This window comes from Salmo trutta, chromosome 38 (genome assembly GCF_901001165.1).
Source record: "Salmo trutta chromosome 38, fSalTru1.1, whole genome shotgun sequence".
NCBI lineage: Eukaryota > Metazoa > Chordata > Actinopteri > Salmoniformes > Salmonidae > Salmo > Salmo trutta.
Window position 1 is genome coordinate 1,184,674 of NC_042994.1, and position 13,143 is coordinate 1,197,816.

The 13,143-nt window shown below is 41.4% G+C and overlaps 1 protein-coding gene across 1 annotated transcript in view; it reads left to right on the forward strand.

Moving 5' to 3' along the window:
• LOC115177900 (slit homolog 1 protein-like) overlaps nt 1-13,143 on the forward strand; it is a 135,199-nt gene that overhangs the window by 15,850 nt on the left and 106,206 nt on the right. Inside the window, exon 2 of the mRNA XM_029738895.1 lies at nt 8,333-8,404. Within this exon, the coding sequence (XP_029594755.1) occupies nt 8,333-8,404 (72 nt within the window). The remainder of the gene's footprint in view (nt 1-8,332; nt 8,405-13,143) is intronic.

The following is a 13,143-nucleotide window of genomic DNA, read 5'->3' on the forward strand; positions in this document are numbered from 1 at the left end:
ACATGCACACACACTGCAGAGGACCCATGTGTGGCCAATCAGTGCAGACAACTCGTTTTAATCTGCTAATCAATCAAGCATCTGGGCGCTCGTGAAACCGGATTTAAAAAATCCATCAGATATTGACTGAATAATAGCACATTTTACTGGCACGGACAAATAATGGAGCTCAGGGATTTTGGTAGGAATTCAGGTATTCTATTTATTGTCAAATTTCTTTTTGGGTTTGTTGTAGAATGCACTTAACTGAACAAAAATGTAAACACAACATGCAACAATTTCAAGGATTTTACTGAGTTACAGTTCATATAAGGCCCTAATCTATGGATTTCACATCACTGGGAATACAGATATGCATCTGTTGGTCACAGATACCTTAAAAAAAAGGGTAGGGCCGTGGATCAGAAAACCAGTCAGTGTCTGGTGTGACCACCATTTGCCTCAGGCAGCGCGACACATCTCCTTCACATAGAGTTGATAAGGCTGTTGATTGTCCCCTGTGGAATGTTGGCCGAGGTACAGTAGGAATAGTTTTTTTGTGTGCTCTTTGTCTTACTGAGATTTGCTTTCTGGGCCCAGGTCTGACAGAATATGTACAGAAGATCTAGGTGCTGCTGTAGGCCCTCCTTGGTTGGGAACAGAAGCACCAGATCATCAGCAAACGGTAGACATTTGACTTCAGAATCTAGTAGGGTGAGGCCGGGTGCTGCAGACTGTTCTAGTGTCTTCGCCAATTTGTTGATATATACAGTTGAAGTCGGAAGTTTACATACACTTAGGTTAGAGTCATTAAAAACTCGTTTTTCAACCACTCCACAAATTTCTTGTTAACAAACTATAGTTTTGGCAAGTCGGTTAGGACATCTACTTTGTGCATGACACAAGTCATTTTTCCAATAATTCTTTACAGACAGATTATTTCACTTATAATTCACTGTATCACAATTCCAGTGGGTCAGAAGTTTGCATACACTAAGTTGACAGTGCCTTTAAACAGCTTGGAAAATTCCAGAAAATTATGTCATGGCTTTAGAAGCTTCTGATAGGCTAACTGACATTATTTGAGTCAATTGGAGGTGTACCTGTGGATATATTTCAAGGCCTACCTTCAAACTCAGAGCCTCTTTGCTTGACATATGAAAATCAAAAGAAATCAGCCAAGACCTCAGAAAAAAAGGACCTTGTGAAGATGCTGGAGGAAACGGGTACAAAAGTACCCATATCCACAGTAAAACAAGTCCAATATCGACATACAGCAAGGAAGAAGCAACTGCTCCAAAACCGCCATAAAAAAGCCAGACTACGGGTTGCAACTCCACATGGGGACAAAGAGCGTACTTTTTGGAGAAATGTCCTCTTGTCTGATGAAACAAAAATAGAACTGTTTGGCCATAATGACCATCGTTATGTTTGGAGGAAAAAGGGGGATGCTTGCAAGCCGAAGAACACCATCCCAACCGTGATGCATCATGTTGTGGGGGTGCTTTGCTGCAGGAGGGATTGGTGCACTTCACAAAATAGATGGCATCATGAGGAGGGGAAAATTATGTGGATATATTGAAGCAATATCTCAAGACCTCAGGAAGTTAAAGCTTAGTCGCAAATGGGTCTTCCAAATGGACAATGACCCCAAGCACACTTCCAAAGTTGTGGCAAAATGGCTTAAGGACAACAAAGTCAAGGTATTGGAGTGGCCGGCACAAAGCCCTGACCTCAATCCTATAGAAAATTTGTGGGCAGAACTGAAAAAGCGTGTGCGAACAAGGAGGCCTACAAACCTGACTCAGTTACACCAGCTCTGTCTGGAGGAATGGGCCAAAATTCACCCAACTTATTGTGGGAAGCTTGTGGAAGGCTACCCGAAACGTTTGACCCAAGTTAAACAATTTAAAGGCAATGCTACCAAATACTAATTGAGTGCATGTTAACTTCTGACTCACTGGGAATGTGATGAAAGAAATAAAAGCTGAAAGAAATCATTCTCTCTACTATTATTCTGACATTTCACATTCTTAAAATAAAGTGGTGATTCTAACTTTTTTACTCTGATTAAATGTCAGGAATTGTGAAAAACTGAGTTTAAATGTATTTGGCTAAGGTGTATGTAAACTTCTGACTTCAAATGTATGTGGGGCTCAAGCTGCAACCCTGTCTCACCCCACGGCCCTGTGGAAAAAAAATTGTTTTTTTTTTTCTCAATTTGAACGTCACACTTGTTGTTTGTGTACATTGATTTTATAATGCCATATGTCTCTCTCTCTCCATCTCTCTCGCTCTGTTTCTCTGTCTCTCTCTCTCTCTCTTTTCATCTGTCTATCTTTTTCTCTCTCTCTGTGGCCTTTCCTTTCATAGCCCAGCTAATAAGGGGGAACTTGAGTGGAACTTGTGCTGCTTGACTGCCCACTGAAGCTGCTATTGCGGAGTAATTTGGTGTGTGTGTGTGTGTGTGTGTGTGTGTGTGTGTGTGTGTGTGTGTGTGTGTGTGTGTGTGTGTGTGTGTGTGTGTGTGTGTGTGTGTGTGTGTGTGTGTGTTGTGTGGGAGAGAGAGAGAGTGTGCAGGTGGCTTTAAGGATGAATGTGTCAGTGTGTACTGTGTGTGTTGTGCTGTGTAAGTGTGTAAGACGCGTTCTACTGTAACAAGCCTTTGTCTGGTGGATTCTCTCTCTACTTCAGGCTTCCCTGACCCCTGACCTCTCCATGCTCCACAAAACCCAATTATCCACACCTCATCAGCACCCAAGGTGTGTGTGGGTTCATCTCCCCCTCCTATCCGTCATCTCTCTCTCTCGACATCATTAGGACCTACTCTCTCTCGCTCTCTCTCTTTTTTTTCAGGACCCTGTTAGCTAAGACTCTTTCTCCAAGCTTATACTCCAGTCACGTAAACCTGCGAAACCACATCAGTGATTTCAGTTGTTGTAAATACAGCCTCCTTGTTTGTAACAGTGACACAATTACAAGTGTCTCTCTAGGGATGATGTAGGAGTTGCTCTCTGAAACACGAGGAAGAGAACATTGTGTGTGTACATATACAGTTATATAGGTCAAACACAACCTTCTCCTGGTGCCCAGGTCCACTCATTGTCAAAGCAATTTCACACACATCATGAGAGGGATTATAGACCCCCTGTAATTCCACAGCTCTCTCTCGTTCTCTCTTTCTCTCTCTAACCGTTCATAATTTTTCTCACTGCTCCATGGGTGAAGTCTGGGTCAAGATCACACACTGAAACCACTGTCCCACCACACACACACACACACACACACACACACACACACACACACACACACACACACACACACACACACACACACACACACACACACACACACACACACACACACACACTCTCTCCCATGTTCTACTGTTCTTTGGGACAGAGAATGTCATCCTCTACCCCACTCTTTACTGTAGTACAGCAACCTGATACCACACACACACACACACACACACACACACACACACACACACACACACACACACACACACACACTGTCTTACAGGCACTCACCACAGAGCCCTGTGGGAAAGGTGACATCATCCTCTCCTATCTGGCTGTCAATTAAACCAAAGACAATGAGGTCACATTGTAAAGCAGCGGTTCCCAAACTAGGGGTCGCAACTGATATGAAAATGGGGTTGCGGAAGAATTTCCAAACCCCCCCCAAACAAATTGAATAACAGATTTCCAGAAATCCCAGAATACAATAACCCTGTCTATACAACAAGCTCTCACAGGCCTGCCTGCAACCTGATCTCATAGTTTCACTTCAGACTTTGCCGTAAACGGATGACCGTCGATTTTTCACCCTTTAATTCCGAGTGGAGATGGTTGCCTCGCTTCGAGTTCTTAGGAAACTATGCAGTATTACAGGGTTTTTTATGTAATATTTCTTACATTGCTACCCCAGGAAGGCTTACATGTACATATTCTCATTCACCCCTTTTAGATGTGTGTGTATTAGGTAGTTGTTGGGGAATTGTTAGATTACTTGTTACGCTGCAGCTCACCATGAAGTAGAACAATGGTGAGAACAGCATTGTCTGGTTTAACCAGGATTCTCTGTGTTTTCTCACATTGGATTCCTCATCCTCTCAGAAACTTTAGGTTGAGATCACGCTGTCAGGTTATTCGTGATGACATAGCCACAGATGCTTACAAATGACACATCTCATCCTACTAAGGCTTTTTCTTTGGTTATTATCGTTCTAGCTTTGTGTTGGATACTCTTATCAGACTGAGAACAGAATGTGTGTCCCAAATGGCTCCCTATTCCCTATATAGTGCACTACTTTTGACCAGAGCTCTAGTCAAAAGTGGTGCCATTTGGGAAGCAAGCAGATTGTCCTCTGGAGAGGAGCTGTTAATTCCTGTTTTGTGCCAGTCAACCTGCTGTGGTTTAATAAAACCACCCTGTGATTGGTTGACCGCCTGCTGCATCCAATCAGCACCTCTGTGGGCTGCTGCTCTGAGGACACTGTGTGGGTGTTTGAAAGAGAGATTATAGTCCCAGGCAAGACAACACCAACAAATTTGCAGCTCCTCTGTCACACAGCACCTGTGTCTGTGTGTGAATGAGAGAGGGAGGGAAGGAGAGCGATTGAGACAGCTAGAAGGAGAGAGAAAGACTGACAGAAAGACTGACATGTATTCTGAACTGTCGATGAAACCAGTCTACTCTACCTGTAGCTAAGGCCAGTCCTAGATAAAGGAGATAGAGTATAGTATTATTGTGTTTACAGTGCATTCGGAAAGTATTCAGACCCCTTGACCTTTTCCACATTTTGTTACATTCCAGCCTTATTCTAAAATGGATTAAATAGTTTTTTCCCTCCATAATGACAAACAAAAACAGGTTTTTAGAAATGTTGCCAAAAAAATGTAATATCACATTTACATAAGTATTCAGACCATTTGCTCATTACTTTGTTGAAGCACCTTTGGCAGCGATTATAGCCTTAGGTCTTCTTGTGTATGACGCTACAAGCTTGGCACACCTGTATTTGGGGAGTGCCACCACCATTCTTCCCCGTAGGGATGGTGCCAGGTTTCCTTCAAACATGACGCTTGGCATTCAGGCCAAAGAGTTCAATCTTGTTTTCATTAGACCAGAGAATCTTGTTTCTCATGGTCTGAGTGTCCTTTAGGTGCCTTTTGGAAAACTCCAAGCTGACTTTCATGTGCCTTTTACTGAGGAGTGGCTTCTGTCTGGCCACTCTACCCTAATGGCCTGTTTGGTAGAGTGCTCCGGAGATGGTTGTCCTTCTGGAAGGTTCTCCCATCTCCACAGAGGAGCTCTGTCAGAGTGACCATCGGGTTCTTGGTCACCTCCCTGACCAAGGCCCTTCTCCCCCGATTGCTCAGTTTGGCCGGTCGGCCAGCTCTAGGAAGAGTCTTGGTGGTTCCAAACTTCTTCCGTTTAAGAATGATGGAGGCTACTGTGTTCTTGGGAACCTTCAATGCTGCAGAAATGTTTTGGTACCCTTCCCCAGATTTGTGCCTCGACACAATCCGATTTCGGAAACTACGGATTTTTTAACATTGTTGGCCTCATTGCTTGGTTTTTGCTCTGACTGTGGGACCTTATATAGACAAGTGCGTGTGCCTTTCCAAATCATGTCCAATCAACAGAATTTACCACAGGTGGACTCCAATAAAGTTGTAGAAACATCTCAAGGATGATCAATGGAAACAGGATGCACCTGAGCTCAATTTCGAGTCTCATAGCAAAGGGTCTGAATACTTATGTAAATAAGGTATTTCTGTTTTAAATTTTTTATTAATTTGCAAGTATTTCTAAAAAACAGTTTTTGATTTGTCATTATAGGGTATTGTGTGTAGATTGATGAGGGGGGAAAAAGCGATTTAATAAATTTTAGAATAAGGCTGTAATGTAACAATGTGGAAAAAAGTCAAGGGGTCTGAATACTTTCCCGAATGCACATATAGTATGCATGTGTTTATATAGTGTGAATGTGTTTATATAGTGTGAATGTGTTCATATAGTGTGAATGTGTTTATATAATATGAATGTGTTTATACAGTGTGAATGTGTTTATACAGTGTGAATGTGTTTATATAATATGAATGTGTTTATACAGTGTGCATGTGTTTATACAGTGTGAATGTGTTTATACAGTGTGAATGTGTTTATATAATATGAATGTGTTTATACAGTGTGAATGTGTTTATACAGTGTGAATGTGTTTACACAGTGTGAATGTGTTTATATAATATGAATGTGTTTATACAGTGTGAATGTGTTTATATAGTGTGAATGTGTTTATACAGTGTGAATGTGTTTATACAGTGTGAATGTGTTTACACAGTGTGAATGTGTTTATATAGTGTGAATGTGTTTATACAGTGTGAATGTGTTTATATAGTGTGAGTGTGTTTATATAGTATGAATGCGTTTATACAGTGTGAATGTGTTTATACAGTGTGAATGTGTTTACACAGTGTGAATTTGTTTATACAGTGTGAATGTGTTTATATATTGTGAATGTGTTTATATAGTATGAATGTGTTTATATAGTGTGAGTGTGTTTATACAGTGTGAATGTGTTTATATAGTGTGAATGTGTTTATATAGTGTGAATGTGTTTATACAGTGTGAATGTGTTTATATAGTGTGAATGTGTTTATATAGTGTGAATGTGTTTATATATTGTGAATGTGTTTATATAGTGTGAATGTGTTTATACAGTGTGAATGTGTTTATACAGTGTGAATGTGTTTATATAGTGTGAATGTGTTTATATAGTGTGAATGTGTTTATATAGTGTGAATGTGTTTATATAGTGTGAATGTGTTTATATAGTGTGAATGTGTTTATATAATATGAATGTGTTTATATATTGTGAATGTGTTTATATAGTGTGAATGTGTTTATATAGTGTGAATGTGTTTATACAGTGTGAATGTGTTTATATAGTATGAATGTGTTTATACAGTGTGAATGTGTTTATATAGTGTGAATGTGTTTATATAGTGTGAATGTGTTTATATAGTATGAATTTGTTTATACAGTGTGAATGTGTTTATATAGTGTGAATGTGTTTATATAGTGTGAATGTGTTTATATAGTGTGAGTGTGTTTATATAGTGTGAATGTGTTTATATAATATGAATGTGTTTATATATTGTGAATGTGTTTATATAATATGAATGTGTTTATACAGTGTGAATGTGTTTATACAGTGTGAATGTGTTTATATAGTATGAATGTGTTTATATAGTATGAATGTGTTTATATAGTGTGAATGTGTTTATATAGTATGAATGTGTTTATATAGTGTGAATGTGTTTATATATTGTGAATGTGTTTATATAGTGTGAATGTGTTTATACAGTGTGAATGTGTTTATATAGTGTGAATGTGTTTATATAGTGTGAATGTGTTTATATAGTGTGAATGTGTTTATATAGTGTGAATGTGTTTATATAGTATGAATGTGTTTATATAGTGTGAATGTGTTTATATAATATGAATTTGTTTATATATTGTGAATGTGTTTATATAGTGTGAATGTGTTTATATAGTGTGAATGTGTTTATATAGTGTGAATGTGTTTATACAGTGTGAATGTGTTTATATAGTATGAATGTGTTTATACAGTGTGAATGTGTTTATATAGTGTGAATGTGTTTATATAGTGTGAATGTGTTTATATAGTATGAATGTGTTTATACAGTGTGAATGTGTTTATATAGTGTGAGTGTGTTTATATAGTGTGAATGTGTTTATATAATATGAATGTGTTTATATATTGTGAATGTGTTTATATAATATGAATGTGTTTATACAGTGTGAATGTGTTTATACAGTGTGAATGTGTTTATACAGTGTGAATGTGTTTATATAATATGAATGTGTTTATACAGTGTGAATGTGTTTATACAGTGTGAATGTGTTTATACAGTGTGAATGTGTTTATATAATATGAATGTGTTTATACAGTGTGAATGTGTTTATATTGTGTGAATGTGTTTATATAATATGAATGTGTTTATATAATATGAATGTGTTTATATAGTATGAATGTGTTTATACAGTGTGAATGTGTTTATACAGTGTGAATGTGTTTATATAGTGTTAATGTGTTTATATAGTGTGAGTGTGTTTATATAATATGAATGTGTTTATATAGTGTGAATGTGTTTATATAGTGTGAATGTGTTTATACAGTGTGAATGTGTTTATATAGTGTGAATGTGTTTATATAGTGTGAATGTGTTTATATAGTGTGAATGTGTTTATACAGTGTGAATGTGTTTATGACCAACATGTTTGCTAATATTCTGTGTGTTTTCTTCCTCTCATCCAGTGATCTAAATGGGAACAACCTGACAACCATCAGCAAGACAGACTTCTCTGGCCTCAAACACCTCAGAGTTCTGTAAGTCCCATCCTTCACTACACTACTATTCACCTCAGTGAGGGCTTACTACACTTGCTATTACTATTACCAGGGGTTGGAACTGGTTCAAGGAACAGAACTGGAAAATAATAACATTTTTCAAGGAACGGAAACAGAACCGGGAGCAAAAGTGATCTCTAGTGGTCCGGAACAGAACCATTATTTTAAAAGCATGAGAACCGGTTAATGACTTTCTTTCAGTTTGGCACACCTGTATTTGGGGAGTTTCTCCCATTCCTCTCTGCAGATCCTCTCAAGCTCTGTCAGGTTAGAAGAGGAGTGTCGCTGCACAGCTATTTTCAGATCTCTCCAGAGATGTTAGAATGGGTTCAAGTTCTGGCTCTAGCTGTGCCACTCAAGGACATTCAGAGACTTGTCCTGAAGCCACTCCTGTGTTGTCTTGGCTGTGTGCTTAGGGTCGTTGTCCTGTTGGAAGATGAACCTTTGCCCCAGTCTGAGGTCCTGAGCACTCTGGAGCAGGTTTTCATCAAGGATCTCTCTGTTCTTTGCTCTGTCCATCTTTCCCTCGATCTTGACTAGTCTTCCAGTTCCTGCTGCTGAAAAACATCCCCACAGCATGATGCTTCCACCACTATGCTTCACCGTAGGGATGGTGCCAAGTTTCCTCCAGACTTGACTCTTTGCATTCAGGCCAAAAAGTTCAATCTTGGTTTCATCAGACCAGAGATTCTTGTTTCTCATTGTCTGAGAGTTCTTTAGGTGCCTTTTGGGAAACTCCAAGCTGGCTGTCCTGTGCCTTTTACTGAGGAGTGGCTTCCGTCTGGCCACTCTACCATAAAGGCCTGATTGGTGGAGGGCTGCAGAGATGGTTAAGGCTGTAATGTAACAAAATCTGTAAAATGTGAAGGGTTCTGAATACTTTCCGGTGAAGTAATGACAGGTCTACTACTAATGTCCTAAACACATTATAATACACATCATATTGATTACTGCACTGTTGGGAAAGTGCATGCAGGAAGGGCATTTCACTGTACTTGTGCACGTGGCATTAAAAACTTGAAACATATCATGATGCCCAGTGCTTCAAGCCAACCCCCCACTCTCTCGCACCCCACCTGCAAAATTTCTGTCAGATCTCGTGGCCTACACTTGTGTGTCCATCAAGCATATAAAGTTTTAACAACTAGCTTTCCCTGTCCATAGAAAGCTACTCTATCCACAGTGTAGTGATTACCACGGTGTAGTGATTACCACGGTGTAATGATTACCACGGTGTAGTGATTACCATGGTGTAGTGATTACCACGGTGTAGTGATTACCACGGTGTAGTGATTACCACGGTGTAGTGATTACCACGGTGTAGTGATTTTACCACGGTGTAATGATTACCATGGTGTAGTGATTACCACGGTGTAGTGATTTTACCATGGTGTAGTGACTACCACGGTGTAGTGATTTTACCATGGTGTAGTGATTACCACGGTGTAGTGATTTTACCACGGTGTAATGATTACCATGGTGTAGTGATTTTACCATGGTGTAGTGATTTTACCATGGTGTAGTGATTTTACCATGGTGTAGTGATTTTACCACGGTGTAGTGATTACCACGGTGTAGTGATTACCACGGTGTAATGATTACCACGGTGTAATGATTAACATGGTGTAGTGATTTTACCATGGTGTAGTGATTACCACGGTGTAATGATTACCACGGTGTAATGATTACCACGGTGTAGTGATTACCACGGTGTAATGATTACCATGGTGTAGTGATTACCACGGTGTAGGGATTTTACTATGGTGTAGTGATTTTACCATGGTGTAGTGATTACCACGGTGTAGTGATTTTACCATGGTGTAGTGATTACCACGGTGTAGTGATTACCACGGTGTAGTGATTACCACGGTGTAATGATTACCATGGTGTAGTGATTTTACCATGGTGTAGTGATTACCACGGTGTAGTGATTTTTACCATGGTGTAGTGATTTTACCACGGTGTAGTGATTACCATGGTGTAGGGATTACCACGGTGTAATGATTACCAAGGTGTAGTGATTTTACCATGGTGTAGTGATTTTTACCATGGTGTAGTGATTTTACCACGGTGTAGTGATTTTACCATGGTGTAGTGATTTTACCACGGTGTAGTGATTTTACCACGGTGTAGTGATTTTACCATGGTGTAGTGATTAGCACAGTGTAGTGATTACCACGGTGTAATGATTACCATGGTGTAGTGATTACCACGGTGTAGTGATTTTACTATGGTGTAGTGATTTTACCATGGTGTAGTGATTACCACGGTGTAGTGATTACCATGGTGTAGTGATTTTACCATGGTGTAGTGATTTTACCACGGTGTAGTGATTTTACCACAGTGTAGTCATTTAATCAACTAAATGTAAAAACGAGGTTGATTTCACATGTTGAAAAAGGAAAAGAAAGGACCGGTACTTTTTTTGTGGTTTGAACCGGTTCAGAACTTTATTATGGATTTGTATTTGTATTTTGCAGGTCAGTGGAACGGAACTTAAATCTGGAATCCGTAGCGGGGAAACTGCCACGTCCATTTGCGCTATTGCATTTGACATTTTAGTTATTTAGCAGACTCTCTTATCCAGAGAGACTTACCGGAGCCAATTAGGGTTAAGCGCCTTGTACAAGGGCACATAGACCGATTTTTCAATTAGTTGGCTCGGGGATTCGAACCTGTGACCTTTTTGGTTACTGGCCCAATGCTCTTAACCGCTAGGCTACCTGCAACAACAGCAGACATTACTTCAAACAATGGACACAGGTTTTTTCCCAATGGACATCATTGGACGTGAGAGAGAACAGTAGACTGGGATATTTTTGGACCCTGGCGCTGGATGCTCCTCTCCTCCCATTCATAAACAAACCAGGAACTAATGTGACCAGTGGCACTTATGCAGATCTCAGCTTTAATACACATTGAGTGTTTATTTCACCGCTGGTAAAGCAACTGACTGACTTTACCAACAGAACACACAGGCCTCCCATCTGCTCTTACAGATACCGTTAAGCTGGGGTGGAAGTACAATACCCCAGGGAAGGAAGGGGATTGGTTGTCTCAGGTTGCTGTGTTAGACTAACACTGTTTTCGACATACACTGTTGTCTGTCTGACAGTGATGGACGTGTGTGTGTGTGTGTGTGTGTGTGTGTGTGTGTGTACACACACACACACGTGTTTAATTAAAGTTGTGGGGACCAGAATAGAAAACAAACAAATATTTGACCAACTGGGACATTTTGTCAGGCCCCACGAGGTCAAATGCAATTTTTAGGGGGTTAGGGTTAGAATTAGGTTAAGGTTAGGGAAAATAGGATTTTGAATGGGACTGAATTGTGTGTCCCCACAAGGTTAGCTGTACACAACTGTATGTGTGTCTGTATGTGTGTGATAGTGGGTTAAAATCCTCAATGTGAAACTAATAGTTACTAATAACATCTCCTTGGGTTAGTTACCGTCCTGTCCCTGTGTCTGCCCCTGTGTCTGTACCCTGTGTCTGTCCCTGTGTCTGCCCCTGCCCCTGTGTCTGTACCCTGTGGCTGCCCCTGTGTCTGTGTCTGTACCCTGTGTCTGTACCCTGTGTCTGCCCCTGTGTCTGCCCCTGTGTCTGCCCCTGTGTCTGCCCCTGTGTCTGTCCCTGTGTCTGCCCCTGTCCCTGTGTCTGCCCCTGTGTCTGTGTCTGCCCCTGTGTCTGTGTCTGCCCCTGTGTCTGTGTCTGCCCCTGTCCCTGTGTCAGCCCCTGTGTCTGCCCCTGTGTCTGCCCCTGTGTCTGTGTCTGCCCCTGTGTCTGTGTCTGCCCCTGTCCCTGTGTCAGCCCCTGTGTCTGCCCCTGTGTCTGCCCCTGTGTCTGTGTCTGCCCCTGTCCCTGTGTCTGTCCCTGTGTCTGCCCAGACAGTTGTCAGACTGGATGCTGTCAGGGAGATAAAGTATCAAGGGTTGCCCGTGTAGACAGCAGTTAGAAGTTATACGTTACGTTAACATGTTGTTTTTTGGGCTGTGTTGAGATCCCTAAAATATGGTCAATCAGTAATTGCTCTTTTTCTTCTACCTTTTTATCCTCTCTCTTCCTCCATCCTTCCTCCCTCTCTCTCCCTCCATCCTTCCTCCCTCTCTCTTCCGCCATCCTTCCTCCCTCTCTCTTCCTCCATCCTTCCTCCCTCCCTCCCTCTCTCTTCCTCATCCTTCCTCCCTCTCTCTCCCTCCATCCTTCCTCCTTCTCTCTCCCTCCATCCTTCCTCGCTCTCTTCTCCGCCATCCTTCCTCGCTCTCTCTTCCGCCATCCTTCCTCCCTCTCTCTTCCTCCTTCCTTCCTCCCTCTCTCTTCCTCCATCCTTCCTCCCTCTCTCTTCCTCCATCCTTCCTCCCTCTCTCTTCCTCCATCCTTCCTCCCTCTCTCTTCCTCCATCCTTCCTTCCTCTCTCTTCCTCCATCTTTCCTCCACTCTCTTCCTCCATCCTTCCTCCCTCTCTCTTCCTCCATCCTTCCTCCCTCTCTCTTCCTCCATCCTTCCTCCCTCCCTCCCTCTCTCTTCCTCATCCTTCCTCCCTCTCTCTCCCTCCATCCTTCCTCCTTCCCTCTCCCTCCATCCTTCCTCCTTCTCTCTCCCTCCATCCTTCCTCCCTCTCTCTCCCTCCATCCTTCCTCGCTCTCTTCTCCGCCATCCTTCCTCCCTCTCTCTTCCTCTCTCTTCCTCCATCCTTCCTCCCTTTCTCTTCCTCC